General features: G+C 58.3%; 5 protein-coding genes across 5 annotated transcripts; 2 read left to right on the top strand and 3 right to left on the bottom strand.

Moving 5' to 3' along the window:
• Positions 1-194: 194 nt before the first annotated feature.
• On the top strand, positions 195-5,825 carry PSEUBRA_004057 (Patatin/Phospholipase A2-related; the record flags this gene model as incomplete). The annotated part of the gene is made up of 1 exon (XM_016437622.1): positions 195-5,825. The coding sequence occupies one exon, from the start codon at positions 195-197 to the stop codon at positions 5,823-5,825; it is 5,631 nt and encodes a 1,876-aa protein (XP_016291167.1).
• Positions 5,826-6,037: 212 nt separating this feature from the next.
• On the bottom strand, positions 6,038-7,675 carry PSEUBRA_004056 (Peptidase C1B, bleomycin hydrolase; the record flags this gene model as incomplete). Its single annotated transcript, XM_016437609.1, has 1 exon — positions 6,038-7,675. The coding sequence occupies one exon, from the start codon at positions 7,673-7,675 to the stop codon at positions 6,038-6,040; it is 1,638 nt and encodes a 545-aa protein (XP_016291166.1).
• An 817-nt stretch (positions 7,676-8,492) lies between these two features.
• Positions 8,493-9,971, bottom strand: PSEUBRA_004055 (D-isomer specific 2-hydroxyacid dehydrogenase, NAD-binding; the record flags this gene model as incomplete). Its single annotated transcript, XM_016437615.1, has 1 exon — positions 8,493-9,971. One exon carries the CDS (start codon positions 9,969-9,971, stop codon positions 8,493-8,495), a length of 1,479 nt encoding a protein of 492 aa, XP_016291165.1.
• Positions 9,972-11,050: 1,079 nt separating this feature from the next.
• On the top strand, positions 11,051-12,313 carry PSEUBRA_004054 (uncharacterized protein; the record flags this gene model as incomplete). The annotated part of the gene is made up of 1 exon (XM_016437635.2): positions 11,051-12,313. One exon carries the CDS (start codon positions 11,051-11,053, stop codon positions 12,311-12,313), a length of 1,263 nt encoding a protein of 420 aa, XP_016291164.2.
• Positions 12,314-12,365: 52 nt separating this feature from the next.
• Positions 12,366-15,023, bottom strand: PSEUBRA_004053 (uncharacterized protein; the record flags this gene model as incomplete). Its single annotated transcript, XM_059465213.1, has 2 exons — positions 12,366-14,091; positions 14,569-15,023. The coding sequence occupies 2 exons, from the start codon at positions 15,021-15,023 to the stop codon at positions 12,366-12,368; spliced, it is 2,181 nt and encodes a 726-aa protein (XP_059321485.1).
• Between the last annotated feature and the right edge of the window lie 852 nt (positions 15,024-15,875).

The following is a 15,875-nucleotide window of genomic DNA, read 5'->3' as shown; positions in this document are numbered from 1 at the left end:
GCTGCCTCGGCTCAATTCAGAAAGGGGTCTCGGTCTTGATTTTTGACAGCCGCTCGGACCAGTGAATCATCCTGCCTTTGAGGTGAACCCTGAACCTGAATGCTGAGCAACAATACTCTCCTTCGACCATCACCACCATCATCACTGTCACCAGCGAGATCGTGACGTTGTGATCCCTTGCAACGGCTGGACCCATGTCGCAGGTCCCAGGGGCTTCGCAGGCCTCGTGGTCGTCGGTCGCTTCAACGGCGGTCTCGGCTGCGACAGATGCTTCGAGCACACTGGCTTCGGCTCTCGCCACGTCAGCCGCACAACCAGCGGCCAGTACGGTCACAGCAGCGGCGGCCCCATACGTAGACGACCGCAATCCGATCATCGCATTGTTCGACGGCTTGCTTCGTGTCTTGCTCGCCTCGTTCAACCTCATCCGCATCCTGGCAACCTTCACTACGATCACGGTCCCCAGCTTGGTCTACACCATCCTGCATTATAGCTTGACATTGCAGCTCAATTTCCCATCTCTTGCTCTTCTCTTCTTGACTTCACTGGTATCAGCCTTCATCTGGCTCCGCTATCGCCATCTCAACAAGTACGAGCGTCTTCGCGAGGTGCCCATCACTCGAGACGAAGGCTTCAACCTGAATCCGGACGTCGCATCAGCTGGCGGGGACAATGACCGAGGAAGCTTCCACAACTATCTCGACGACTTTCTACAGGCCATTCGCATCTTTGGCTTCCTCGAGAAGCCTGTCTTCCACGAGCTTGCACGCCATCTGCAGACGCGCAGACTCGTCGCCGGAGACAGCCTCTCGCTCGACACCGACTTTTCCTTCTACATTGTCATCGATGGCCATGTTCAGGTCTATGCTCCTTTGCCCTCAGCTACCGCCAGTGCAGTCGGACAGGATGCAGCAGAGGACGAAGATGATAGCGGATACCAGCTGCTCAACGAGGTCGAGAGTGGAGGCACGCTCAGCAGTCTCTTCACCATCCTCAGTCTCTTTACGGAAGACGTCAAACTCACCTTCGGCGACGACGACCCTCAATTTGCTCCACAATACGCAGCAGCTCATGCTGCAATGGACCGTCAATATGGCTCGAGTGCAGGACAACACCCCGGACGCGGTAACAGTGCTACCGCTCCCACCTCTCCCTTTTCCTCAGCTTTCAATCCACCTGCGCAGACCGCTGCTCAGCTTCAGCTCAACGCGGCGGCTCTTCGCAACGTGCCTGCTGCCATGTCGACCGAGGGTGCCGTTGAACGACTAGGAGGTCCAGTCGCCCGCTCGGGATCAAGACCTTCCCATGCTAGGACAGCTTCGTCTGGCACCGGCTCGGTGACGGTCCAGGATGGCGAGACGAGCACCGTGATGGATCCGCACGAGGTCCACGACGACAGCACCGCTCTTTCCTTGGGACATGCGCCCGACCTTCAAATGCCTCCAGCACAGGCGACAGCACCCTTTTCGCATTTCGCACCAGGCTACAATCCTTCGCCGGCGGGCACCCCCTCGTCCAGCCTGCCAGGTGTGTCACAGTCGCCCTACTTCCGAGGACGCGCTACTTCCGTGCAGGGACTGCCCGAAGGCGTGGGTGGCCCCACCACGCCTGGCTCCTTCAGCGGAATGGGCAGCAGTGTTCACGGTCATATCAATCCTCAGACAGAGTATCTTCATCGCCAAGGCGCTGGAACCGTAGCACGCGCCACGGTCGACACCACTTTGGCCGTCATCCCCGCCGAGGCTTTCAAGCGTCTCACCAAAAAGTTCCCAAATGCAGCTGCGCACATCGTGCAAGTCATCCTTGCTCGTCTCTCGCGCGTCACGTTTCACACCGCCCACAAGTACCTCGGTCTCACCAAGGAGGTCATGCGCACCGAAAAGTCGATCAACGATCTGGCTTGCTTCCCACTTCCTTCCGAATTTTACGAGAAGGGTGGCATGGACAAGCTGCGTCAGCGCTTCCTGCCTCAGCCCACCTCGAAACGAGACTCGACATTGGACGACGACTACTTTCGCAACTTTCAGGATTGGACCTCCCCCGCTCAACGCAGCGTCACGCCTGTTCCAGGTTCGGGCCGTGACGGCGGGGACAGTGGTGCTGCTCAGCCCAAGGTCAGGATCGCAGCAGAGCCGACGCCACTCACGACCAGCCCCAAGCAAACCACCAAGAAAGCAGCGCCCTCTCGCATCTCGACAGCCAAAACACCCTGGGGCCATCCTGATCCACCGCTGAAAACACCGACGGCACGCACGATGGTAGGACCCGGTGACCTGCTCAGCATGGCCAGTCTCAGCGAAGATGGCTGGCACACGAGCGGCTTCGATCTGCACTCCGCTCAACCGACGCCGCGCGCGAAGCCTCGTGCGGTCTCGAAACTTGAGCCTTTCCATGGACCATTGCCGCATCCAATGGACGAGTCCACTAGCGGCACCAGTCCGCGCTCGGGTGTGTCGCCTGTCCCACGACGTAGTGGCAGCAACGGCATGCTACACTACGGCGACGACCTGGACGGCGACCATCCTTTCTCCAACATTGGCCTCTCTCACTTTGACATCAAGAATGAGGTCATGGACTGCATCGCGAAAAGTATAGGCCTAGCGCAAGCCGCCACCTCGCCCATCGCTGGAAGCTACCAGGCCAGCCCGCACATCGGTGCTCAGGACTCGCTGCAGCGATCTGTATTCAAGTCTGCGTTTAGCTCGCTCAGTATGCTGGATGCTGCCATGGCTGAAGAGGAATCCAGCGTCACGGGAACCAACAGCTCCATGGCTGGCCATGGGCCTTCCGCCTTCCACCTCTCCGACTTTGAGAACGAAGTCGAGATCAAGTTCTTCCCATCAGGCAGCACCTTGGTCAAGGCAGGCGAGAGTCGTGCTGGTCTGTTCTATGTCATTGACGGCTTCTTGGACGTCTTGCTTCCTGCCGAGACAAACGAGCTGGAAGAGGAGCAGCGCTCCACGCCGAGGAAGGAGAGCAAAGCGACAAAAGGGCGAGCTGGGTCCAAAGATGGGCTTGCCCCTTCAGTAGCCGGCCAGAACAGGCCTGGAGCGCCGCGCAAAGACGTTTCTTCAGCTTCGCTGCGGACGCATGACAGTGACGGGACCGCACGGGATGGAGGCACTCGTTCTCGCCGAGGGACCGACGCCGAGCGCACTCACAGCAACGGCGACGGTAGCACGTCAACGTTGCAGCGACCCATTTTGCGGGAAGGTTCGACGTCTTCCATCACGTACACTAATACGACTGGACTTCGCAAGAGACCCACTGAATCGACAAAGGTGGGCAATGCGCTCGACGGCACGGGCGGTGGCTCGGGCAGCAACGGCGTGCGCAAGCCGAGTCAGAGTTCAGCTGCCAACGGGGAAGCCGCAAGGCGACGTCCGTCGGAGGCAACCACTCCGAAGATGCCAGACTTTGCCAAGCCGTCGCCTCGCCCACCACTCAGCCAGCAACCTCTTCGCGCCAATCCTCCACAGCAGCAGAACGGTCACCGCGCCAAAGATGCCAAGCGCTCCATCTTCACGGTCGGCCGCGGCGGTATTGCAGGCTACCTATCCAGTCTGCTCGGCACCGCAAGCTACGTCGACATCACCGCCAAGACAGACGTATATGTCGGCTTCCTGCCAGCGCATGCCCTCGAACGAATCATGGAGCGCCGCCCAATCGTCCTCCTGACGCTGTGCAAACGTCTGCTGAGCCTGCTGCCGCCACTCATCCTTCACATCGACTCGTCGCTCGACTGGCAGCAAGTCAACGCAGGCCAGGTCATCTATCGAGAGGACGATCCATCGGACAGCTTCTTCATTGTCATCAACGGCCGATTGCGAGCCATCACCGAGAAGAGCAACGGCATCGAGGTGCACAACGAGTACGGACAAGGAGACAGTGTCGGTGAGCTCGATGTGATCACCAATTCGCGAAGACGCACGACGCTGCATGCCATCCGTGACTCGGAGCTGGCCAAGATGCCGTCGACGCTGTTCAACGCCATCTCGGTGCGCCATCCAGCCATCACGATCCAGATCTCGCGCATCATTGCGCGTCGGGTGCGGACCGAGCTCATCCGAAGCAAGCAGGAAGGGGCTGCTCTCGGCGCTCCCATTCCGGGCTTGCCAGATCTAGGCAGAAACAACCTCAACCTCAAAACCGTGGCGATCGTACCAGTGACCCGGCAGGTGCCGGTGATCGACTTTGCCGCCAAACTGCAGAGCGCCTTTGACGACACGATTGGCGGACGCGCGATCTTCCTAGACCAGAGCAGCGTCATGGGCGTGCTAGGCCGACACGCTTTCAGCCGCATGGGCAAGCTCAAGCTGGCCGGGTGGCTGGCCGATCTCGAGCAAAAGTACCGCATGGTGGTCTACGTCGTCGACACACCCGTCTCTTCGGCGTGGTCGCAGACGTCGATCCGGCAAGCGGATTGCGTGCTGATGGTGGGTTTCGGCGATGAACCGGCGATGGGCGAGTACGAACGGCTATTGATGAGCGTCAAGACGACTGCACGCAAGGAGCTGGTGCTTCTGCATCCGGAACGGAGCGTGCCGCCCGGCTCGACACGGGAGTGGCTCAAGAACCGACCCTGGCTTCACGCGCACCATCACGTTGAGATGCCGGGTCTGTCTGGTTCGCATGCCGCCTCGGCAATGGCATCGGGTGGCGATCCTAAGGCGGTCAAAGCGCTACGCAACCTCAAACAGAAGCTGGAGACGTCGTTGCAGCGGTATCGCAAGACCAAGACGCCGCTCTCCGCGACGGGACGACCGCACCACGCATCGGACTTTGCGAGGCTAGCGCGTCGACTGTGCGGCATGAGCATCGGTCTTGTGCTCGGCGGTGGTGGAGCGCGTGGTTGTGCGCATCTCGGTGTCATTCGTGCGCTCGAGGAGCGCAGCATCCCGATCGACATGGTGGGCGGCACGTCGATCGGCTCCCTCGTCGGTGGGTTGTACGCACGTGAAGCCGAGATGGTCTCCACCTTCGGTCGGGCTAAGCGCTTCGCCGGTCGAATGGCTAGTCTGTGGCGCTTCGCATCGGATCTTACTTACCCTGTCGTCTCGTACACCACCGGCCACGAGTTCAACCGTGGCGTCTTCAAGGCCATCCAAGAGACGCACATCGAGGACATGTGGATTCCGTTCTTCTGCAACACGACGAACATTACGTGGTCGAGAATGGAGGTGCATACGAGTGGATATGCGTGGCGGTACATTCGTGGGTCGATGACTTTGGCTGGATTGATTCCGCCGCTGGTCGACGATGGAAATATGCTGGTGGATGGTGGGTATGTGGATAATCTGCCGGTGACGGTGATGCTAGCCATGGGAGCAAGGTCCGTTTTTGCGGTGGATGTGGGTAGCATTGATGATACATCCCCGAGGGCGTATGGCGACACGCTTTCGGGTTGGTGGGTGCTGTTGAATCGATGGAACCCCTGGTCCGACGCAGGCAAGATTCCGTCCATCCCAGACATCCAGGGTCGCCTCACCTACGTGTCCTCCGTGAAAACGCTCGAGGAAGCCAAAAAGGTCAAGGGGTGCTTCTACATGCGTATGCCCGTGGAGGAATTCGGCACGCTCGCGTTTGGTCGGTTCGACATGATCTACGCGAAAGGGTACAAGGCTGCGGTGGATCTGTTGGATGGGTGGGATGCGGAAGGAAAGCTGCCGAGCGGGACGGAGAGGGAGGAATTTGAGGATGATGAGGAGGAGGAGGAGTATACGGATGAGGAGGGCGGCTTGGGTGGAGGGAAGATGAGGAGGAAGAGGAAGAAGAGGAGGACTAGGAAGAGGGCTGGGATCAGTGCGAGACGAAACAGTATCTAGATGCGTCACGGACGTGCGACATGAAGCGACCACGAGATGTCCAGCATAGAGAGATCAGCGACTCCACGCCCTAGCCATCAACAGGAGGGAGCCTTTCAAGGACACCACCTGCAATGCGACAAGTCTTCGAAATCTCACACTCTGTTTCAACCCCATCGCACTCGAAAGCGGCATCTGATATCGTATCACATTGCATCAGCATCGCAAGCCACCTACGCCAGCGCACCAAGCGGGTCGTACGGCGGCAATCGGATCGTCTGCTCATCCACCCCGCGCTTGAACACTCCCCACAACGCCTTGGGTACAAACTCCCTACTCACCACCACCTGGTAATTAAACTCCTCGAACCACTTATCGCTCATGACCATGAAACCTTTATCGTTGCCCACGCCCGCCTCGCCCCACGAGTTCTCCACTCTGTACCTCTCCACCTTGCCGGTGGCTTCGTCGATGTGTACGGCAGTAATAACCATAGCGTGGGTCATGGAGCTTTCTCCCAATTCGATCCTCTCGGTCTTGCTGAGGCCGAGGGTGATATTGAATGCTTCTTCGTAACCGAACAGGGCGGGGTCCATAATGCCGGAGGTCTTGTCAGAGAATTGACCTACGTCGCAACCGAAGAAGACGGGGTGGCCGGCTTTGATCGAACCCACGACCGCCTGGCGCATGACATCGACGGTGGTGTTGACGTAGCTGATCGGTGTACCCTCCCAGACGTTTCCGAGGCGTTCGACGGTGATGAGCCTACCGGCGGGATGACGTGGGTCGTGGATGAGCGAGCAGCGCGTCTTGTGATCGAAACTACCCGTGTGTTCGGCGAGGAAGCGTTTGGGGGTCGATTTGATCGTCACGAACTTCCCGTGTTTGTTGCGGTACTGATAGGTGAATTCGTCGTTGGGCTGCGGCGGCGTTCCAAGCGAAATGACCAGCAGACGGTACACTTCGGCCATCTGCTCATCCTTCCTCGCCCTCTGCGCCTGTCGTACCGCCACAGCCGTCTCCGCAGGGCTGAAGGAGGTCATCTTTCGTTCCACATCCTGCTTGATTTGACGCAGCTCCAGCGTGTATTCCCGCAACTTGACCGTCACCAACCAATTGATCTGGTTCGAGTAGCTCGAATTGTAGCTCTCGGGGAAAACGCTCTTGGGCACCACGCCGTACTTCTCCAACAGATTCGCTACCATATCCCACTGACCACCGTCGTTGGTCGGTGCGGTCTTGAGGAATCCCACCACGCGCTGGTCGAGCTTCTCATCCGCCAACTCGATCATGTTTTCCAAAAAGTAGTTGGATTTCTCGAGCTTGTCCCAGAAGCTCAGGTAGCTTTGGGAGAGTTCGAATTCGTCGAGTTCCAAAACCTTTGCGGCGCCGTGACGGATGACGTTGCAGGTAGCAAAGAGCCAGCAACGACCGGAGGATTTCTGGTTGACCACGGGTTTGACTTCGTACGGGATGGCGTGGCTGAAGATGTGGGCGCACGAGATTTCGGTGGTGCGCTTGTGAAGGCTGGGTGCGATGGCGGCGTTGTGCAGCGTCATCTGCGCGAGACGCGAGGCGGTCGTGGACAGAGCTGAGGCCTGCCAATCGGGCAGCGAGGAGAGCGAGATGCCCGCCGAACGCTCGATGGTGGTCGAGGGCGAAGAGGCGGTGTAGCGCGACAAGGTCTCGGCTTGAATGCGCGCAAGACGGTCCGCAGCATGGTGGTTGATGGTGCTCGAGGCGGGAGCGTGCGTGGAGGAGGAATTGACGCTGACGGTGTAGCGCGCTTTCTCGTTGATGGTCTCGGAGGAGCTGGAGGAGGTGCGCGCGACCGAGCGGTCGGCGACGGGCTTGGATGCGGACGATCCCATGGCTGTTGCTGTAGGGAGGATGTGTAGGTGTTGGTTCGATGGAGGTGGATGTGGGGAAGGGGAGCTGCTCGTTAGGGCGAGTATAAGTAGCGGATGGTAGGGCGCAGCTGACAGGAGATCCCCTTGGAGAGGCCGAGTCACTCGCTATCGGTGGGCGCAGATGAAATGCGGGGTCTGCGCTGTGATAGGGTCCCACCCCCATCGGACACGGCTATCAACCTCGATTGTGCTGTGCCAGCACGCTTATCACACCTCACACGGCACACACGCACGCCGGCTACCTGATCGGAGCTCGAGCTGACACTCCGAGTCGGCGGCCTGGCCGTCCATCGGTCAACCGCTATCACACAAGCACACCGCGCGCAAGCCTCTATTCCAGCAACGGAACAACGTCGACCGAATCCAATGCGAACGCAATTTCATGCTGTACCTTTGCGGTCATCGTGCCGCGTTTCAACCTCAGCGATAAGCCAACCGGCAACGGCAAGAGGCGCGCCGTCGATCCTCTCACGCGAGCAAGCCCAGCGAGCGAGGCGAAATTGGCAATTGCGCGGCCCCCTTTCTCCGCATCAGCAAGCGGGCACAGATCTGAAAAATGGACCCTGGCAACCCTACGGCGATCAACCAACAATACGGCTTAACACGCTGAAGACTAACCATCGGGACAACGCTTCGAGATACCGATCCACAGCTAGAGAGCCCTCATCTTCACGCAGACCGGCTCTCTTTCATCAGCCCGAGTCGTTGGCAAGCTACGTTTGCAGCATCAGGTTGAATTGAATCCTGCCCTATATACAGATCGCCTCTCTTCCCTGCTCTACGACAGCAATCTCGTAAGGATGTTGGCGTTGGTCTTGGAGATCCGATCGTAGATCTCGCGGATATCGTTCTCGCTCACCCCCGAGATATCCGCCAGCAGATACGCGACGTCCTTGTGCGAGTCCGAGTGCTGCTTGTCGACGTTGAAAGAGCCGAGAATCTCATTGACCGCGCGCAGCGAGCCGGGCTGGTTCTGGTGGACGTAGCAGATACGGATGACACGCGAGTCGGCCTCCGTGATCGCACGCAGGTCGACCTCGGGGAAGTTGACGGCGCCAACCGAGCCGCCAAAGTTGATGTAGCGGATGAGCGCGTCGCTGACTTCGATGCCGATCATGCGCTGCGCCTCTTCGGTGCTGCCGCCGATGTGGGGTGTGAGCATCACGTTGGGCTGCTTGCACAGCTCTGACGCCCAGCTGTTGAGGTCGTCCGAGAAGGTGCCAGGTCCAGAAGCGGCGGGCTCCTTGGGGAAAACGTCAACGGCAGCACCGGCGATGTGACCAGACTTGAGACCCTCGACGAGCGCAGGGATGTCGACGACAGTGCCACGCGCGTTGTTGAGCAGATACGAGCCCTTCTTCATCGCCTTGATCTGTTCCTCGCGGATCATGTTCTTGGTCTCGGGCAGCTCGGGGACGTGCAGCGAGACGAAATCGGCGGTGCCCAGCAGCTCGTTGAGCGTCGACACCTGCCTGGCGGAACCCAGCGGCATGAGTGGTACGACGTCGTAGTAGATGACGTGCATACCCATCGCCTCGGCGAGAACGGAGAGCTGCGATCCGATGTGACCGTATCCGACAATGCCCAGGATCTTGCCTCGCACCTCGTAGCAACCCTTGGAGACCTTGTTCCACGTGCCGGAGCGCATCTCGTTGACACGGTCGCCCAGCTGACGCGACAGACTGATCATCTCACCGATGACGAGCTCGGCGACCGAGCGCGAGTTGGCAAAAGGCGAGTTGAACACTCCGACACCAGCCTTAGCCGCCGCCTCGAGGTCGACCTGGTTGGTGCCGATGCAGAAGCAGCCCACGACGAGCAGCTTGTGCGCGGCGCGGAAGACCTTGGAGGTGAGCTTGGTCTTGCTGCGGATACCGATGGCGTGGTACTGTCCGATGTTCTGGATCAGCTCTTCCTCGCTCCAGGCCTTGGTGTGGAAGTCGACCTGGTAGCCCTGCTCCTTGAGCATCTTGACGGCGCCCTGCGAGACGTTCTCGAGCAGGAGGATGCGGATGTCGCCCGTGTCGAAGGGCGTCAGGAGACGAGGCGCCGACATGGGCACCGAAGTGGACGCGGTGCGAGCGCGCGAGGTGGGTGGCGAGAACGAGGCGGGCGGCGAAGTGGAAGGGTGGATTGCGCTGCCGTTGGCCAGGATCTGGGCGCCGGACTGGGCTGCCATCATGGCCGAGAAGGAACCAGCGTTGCCGGGCGGCGAGAAGCCAGCGCGGTGGAATGCTTGACCGTGTGTGTGCGACATGGTTGACGATACCGATCAGATGGATGGTGGTCGAGGATCAAGGTGCGGAGGTATGCGCTTTACTTTCAAGAAGAAATGGCCCTGCGCTCGAGCCTGGCCTCTTTCAACACATGCTCGCGCAGCTTGCTTGCTGCAGGCTCAGTCTTTCAAGGTGACTCTGACTCAAGACGCTTGAATCGATTTCTTCCAAAATCATCAAAATTTGATCTCCTTCATCTCGCCTCGCCTTGAGCGTGTTGGACTTCTCACGCTCATCGTGGGATCGTCCGGAGGTAAAGCCTGCGCAGTGGCATGAGGCTACGCTGCGTCTCTAGGCAGCAAGTTGGCGAGTGGATGTGCTGGACCAGCTCGCCATCAAAAGAGCACTGTCTCCACATCAGAATCGCCTCTGAAGAGAGGCGAACGTAGCTAGATGAGGTTGACTGTTTCAGTGACTCGAGCGGTGGACCGGACCTGACTTGAAATCTGCACGTTGGCCTCAGACTTGCAGAACTTTGCAGGCAATCACGTCTTTTCAGCGCCACAAAGTAGACCAGATCGGGATCGAGCGAATCGAGATCGCGTCTAAAATCCGACCTAACAGAGTTAAATAATCGCTCACCATTCCTGTCAAGTTGCGCCTTCCTCCAGACATCTTGCGGATCTGCCTTTCGACGACGAGCTGATACTTTTGTGCGAGACCAAGAATCATTCCTCATACTTACTCAGAAGATCGAAACTTACTCAGAGGATCGAAAGCATCATATCCCGCAAGACTGATCCGACCGGGAACAATGAAGAAAGCACGCTGGCAGACAATGTGTCCAAGAGCGATCTGAGCGCTGCAGGAGGTGGGTGCGGGGCTATCGCCCAATTCACGCAGCAGGTAGACAATAGACGAGGATGAGGCTGCTGACACCTCTGCAGTGCTTTTAAGAAGTCTCAGTCAAGCTTTGGCTGTGAAGCACTGCTTCCCTTCCTTTCCTCATGCTCACTTCCGTCCTTCAGGCTCGCCACACCATCCCCCCCTCCCGGCTTCAACGATGAGCGGTTACGCGCGTTGGTTGAAATGGGCACCATGCCTTTACGCAGTCTCTCGAATGGCCAGTAACTCAGGCCAGGGTTCACGCAACCAGCTTCTTAACACTCAGTCTGGCACTCAACCACCTCCCGGGACTGCCGATCTCCTCCACACGCTCAGTTTCCCGGCTCGCACCGTGGTCAAGAACACCTACATTCCCAGAGCTGTCCCAGCCCGTCGAACTCCCAGTCCCACGTTCAGCGATGCTTCTGTAGCTCTAGCGGACGATCATGGGTCGGGAAGCTTCATGAGTCGACTCGTTCGCTCTCGCTCGCCTCTGGTGCGTGATGGTTGGCAATGGGACAACCCCTTCCGACTACCCGTGCGTATGGCCCATCAGGCAGCATCGATCTCAGCGAGGATCATTAGTCAGGTGCGACGAGGTGCTTGCTTCGCCCCGTCACTTCCTGTCGAGCTCCACGATGCGATCCTCATCATCGCTCGACACCCCGTTCGAAAGTCCGGCTCGTTCAAGACAGGAGACTTGCGCCTCGTGTGCAAGCAATGGAACGAGCTTCACAAAAAGGACTTTTGGCGCAAGAAATGGCTCCCTCTTCGCCCCGACAATGCTTCGTGGGAGTCCATCGGCGAGCGACTCAAGCTTCTGGCGAAGGACGCGGAAGTCATTAAGAACGTCAAGATCGAAGGCAGGGCAACGCAGGTCTTGCCCATCACGCTCGAGGACGCGCTCCGCGCATGTCCCGAGATTGCCGACATCCAACATTGCCAAGTGCAACGAATCCAGATCGGCTTGCTAGACAGTCTGAGCGAGATCCTCCTCAAGCAGATCCTGCTTCACCGTCAAGACGGCATTCGTCACTTTGGATTCCGATTTGACGATACCATCCTGTTCCTCGGACGGCGATCGATGTTTGTACGATCCGAGCTTCTGCTGCCCGAGATACGTCGTATCACTGTCGACATCAGTAGCGTTAGAGAAGCTCCATCGCCGGAGGACGTACACCACAACAGCGCCGGACTCGTCTCGCTCTTCATCGCCGAGCTGATCGGGCGCGAGGACAGGACGGATGCGAAACGGGTCGAGCTTCGGGTGTTTTGCAAGCCGGACCCTGTCAATGGAACAAGACGTCCGCAGGTCACGCAGGCTCACATCCTGCTTGCAGCTCAGATCTACGACTTTACACGAGCCTTCCTGGAGAAGGTTGCCGGTCTCAAGCTTGTGGTCTCTTTCCAAGCACCCTTTCGAGCTCAGGTAGCGCACAACAGGAGGATTCTCGACATTTGGGGTCGCGAGAACGACATCTCTTTGCTCAACACCTAGTTACAGAATCATCCTCTCCCGGAGAAAGAGGCACTATTCGAATCGATCATATCTAATAGCCACCGGCCCCGGGAATCCGAATCCTATTATACTGGAACCAGTCGTCTGTCAACCCTGGAATGGTCTCGCTGTTCAACTTGAGCCAATTTCGCTCCGACAATCCGTAGAAGCCCACTGCATACAACATCCTGTACGCTCTCCCATGGGTTTCCGCCACCGGTCCGAACTTCCACAACGACAGCGTGGCGCGTCTGCTGCTGTGCACCCAAGTGATCTTGCGGTGTTGGCAAAGCATGAGCGTCTCTCCATTCCGCAGCTTGAGCAGCTTAACGTGTTTGGTCTTGCGAAAGATGTGGGTCATGCGCGAGTTGAGCTGGTGCTTGTCGTCGTCGGTGAGTGGGATACGTTGGAATGCGTCCCAGGGCAGGTCAGCTCGGGCGCCCCATTCGTTTAACAGCGTCGGGATCGATGCGTCTTCGCGCCAGACATAGACGTACAGTCCCGACACGGGATGTAGTAGCATCGACTCTCCGCCCAACGGCACGTTCGACTCGTGGAATCGGATGTTGCGAGAGGGACTGCTCACGCGTGGTACCTCCTCCGACGTCATTCGCCTCACTTCGAGCTTCAGGGCAGGAGGCTCGGATCGACCGTAGCGGACGGTGATCCAGAAGTCCGCCCCGATCTCAGGTTGCTGTGTCAGTCCACGGTACTCGTCCGCTGTAAACGGGTAGAATCCGTGCAGGAAGAGCGACGAGATCGACCCCTCTTGCGGTGGCGAGATGTGCCAGACGGATATCACACCCTTGCCGAGCGTTGGCGGGAGGAAGTGGGGCTGAGCGGCGAACGTGACGAACAAACGCCTCGATCCGCCTACCACGGGAAGGAAAAGCTCCTTGGCGCTTGCCCTATTCCAGAACGTGGCGGTCGCTAACCCGTCCGCATTCCCTCGAGTCTCGGGTCCAAAGATGACGGTTTGAAGCTCGTCGATCTCCGACGTGGTCCCCCATTCGTAGTGGACTCGCTTCCGGAGACGACCGATGAACTTGTCGACATAGGGGTCCGGCTGAAACACCACTTTGTAGACGGCGGGACCGAGATCGAATGAGAACAGCGACGCCAGTGGGTCGTGCGGCGCATCTTGATGTGTTCCGTCAGCTGTGAGTGCGTTTGCGGCAAGATGCTCTTCCCGTGCAGGCGATACGTGGAAGGTCGGCAGGACCTGGATGAGAGCAGGTGGGCGTTTGATCAAGGACGGTGTCGTCTGCGGATCGAAATGATAATCAGCGGACGCGGCCTCTCTGGAGGGCTGAACGGGAGGAGGTGTAGCCGAATCGCCAGGTGAGTGCAGCAGGGCGGTGAAATAGCCAGGCGAGGAATCATGAGGCGGACCAGCAGGGATGTGCACGGCATCGGCAGTGTAAGACGCAAACTGAGTCCATTGCCGATGTCCTGATGACGATGACGCGGCACCGGCATTTGAAGGCACCGAAAAGTCCATACCGTGCGATCCAGTCGATGTCGAGGCATAGTCGGTGAGAGTCGTCGATGATATCCTTGCTGCGGAAGACTGTGCTTCCGGTCCAAGGCTGTTGGCATGGCCAAACTGAGTCGCACCACTACGAGAGAACGTGTGTGTATGTTGAACCGACGGCTCGACCAGCTGTTGAGGTAGTGACCGATGCTGAGGTATCTGATCCAGACGCTCGCGCGGCTCGCTGAAGAACTCTTCGAGATATTTGAAGAAGACTTCGTCGTCCTTCACGGGGGGCGTTGGACTGCAAAGGCAATGAGAAAGACAGACGATGGCGAACACCAGGAACGCCTGCGGCCTGAGAGGTCGCCACAGCTTAGGAGCCAACATTGCAAAGTCGCTCCGTGCGTGGCGCTTGTGGGAGAGGAAAGAAAGAGAGGGACGAAGATGAGGCAAGCGGTGGATCAAGAAGGGGGGTATGTGCACACAATTTGCCCTCGAGTTGCTTCTTCGGACTTGTCGGGGCGCTCAACGAAGGCGTTGCAATGTGACGAGCTCATCAGGTGGGGCCAGTCAGCAGTTGATACATGAGCTGAGCGGTCACGCCGTAGGTACGAAGTCTCGACGCTCGCTTGTAGACAAAGAGGTGGTCGCGATGATACCAGTCAGACTAGATGCAACGACACGAACGATGTTCTGGCGTACACTCAGTGGGGTTTGACATAGCATTCGCGATTAACGAACGAGCTCGTCGAACGATCAATGATATCTATGAAGCCACAAGACCTTCTCTGGAGACCTGTCGGTGGTCAGCGGGCCGAACTTGTACACGGCCTTGCCCGGATTTTTGCGCAGCTTGACGTAAACAGTCTCCTTAATCCCGAGGACGGCGCGCAGCGAGAGCACCGGAGGCTGCGTCGAGTCGTGGTCGATGGTCCACAATGCCAGCGCAACTCGATACGGATTTTCCTCGTTGAACAATCTCTTCGTATGGAAAGTCACTAGGACTGGTCGAGTTGGGAGCTTGAAGACGTAAACGACCCTGCTGCTGCTGAAGACTTGCGAGATCTTAGGCATGTGATCGGAGATCCCGGCTCCAACTACGCTCGTGAGATCCTTGACCTCATGCCTGTTGTGTTCAAAGTGAGTCTCAAAGTGAGTCTCGAAGAAATCGAGAAGCTCGCTTGCCAGCTCGGGAGTGGGCTCCCATCGGAGATCGTCGGGGAGGCGAACCATTCGTGGATACTCGAGAAGTAACGGGCTCGTATGCCAATCCATGGGACGTAGCGGCTCAGGTATGGTCTCTCGCTTAAGGGAGCTCGATAGCGTCGATGTCGAGGGGTCGAAATGAAGCGCAGCATCCTCGTGTTGATCAGCGAGAGGCGCATTCTGAGATCGAGCTGCATCCAAGGCTAGGGGCTCCCGAGCCTCTTCGACAAGCTGTCCGGAGCCGGAGGTGGACGATCCAGATCCTGACGCGATGTGTTCGAGAGACCAGCGATCCTCTTTGGAGTTCTCAAAGGCATCAAGGCCATCTAAGTTTGGCTGACTTCGATCGGCTTCGAACGGTGTTCGAGCAGGTTGTATCGTGTTGTGGAGAGTGTTTGGCGAGCCAACATGCGAGGCAAGTGACGGCGGCAGGGGTGCGAGCTCCGCCCCGGCGTGACCAAGTGGCTCGAGATGGTTGAAAGCCCTCGAGAGGGCCGGAGTAGATTCCAACATCTCCGCGACCCAAGCTTCATTGGGCCACATTGGTGCGGGCGACGCCGACGCGAAACATACGAGTAGCCATTCGATAGCGACGACTGAGCAGAGGAGATTCGTTCGACGGAGAGCCTGCATGATGCTTCGTTTGATCACTTGCGTCACGAGCCAAAAGAGCTTGCAATGTCGTGGGAGGAACGTGAAGATCTCATCGTAAGCATCACTAGCGGAACTCCTGCTGTGAACACCAGCGGTGGGTCATCGCCGGTGTTGACCTGGTAGTCTGTGCCGTTGCGTGTGATTTCTGCCACAGATGATGATTTCCATCAGCCACGTATGCCATGATGAACGTCGCTCGGATTGCAAGTGTCTCTGAGATCTCTC

Source organism: Kalmanozyma brasiliensis (assembly GCF_000497045.1).
Source record: "Kalmanozyma brasiliensis GHG001 unplaced genomic scaffold PSEUBRA_SCAF3, whole genome shotgun sequence".
NCBI classification, from domain to species: domain Eukaryota; kingdom Fungi; phylum Basidiomycota; class Ustilaginomycetes; order Ustilaginales; genus Kalmanozyma; species Kalmanozyma brasiliensis.
The sequence above is the reverse complement of the archived record's forward strand: the minus strand, read 5'-3'. Positions and strand labels throughout refer to the sequence as shown.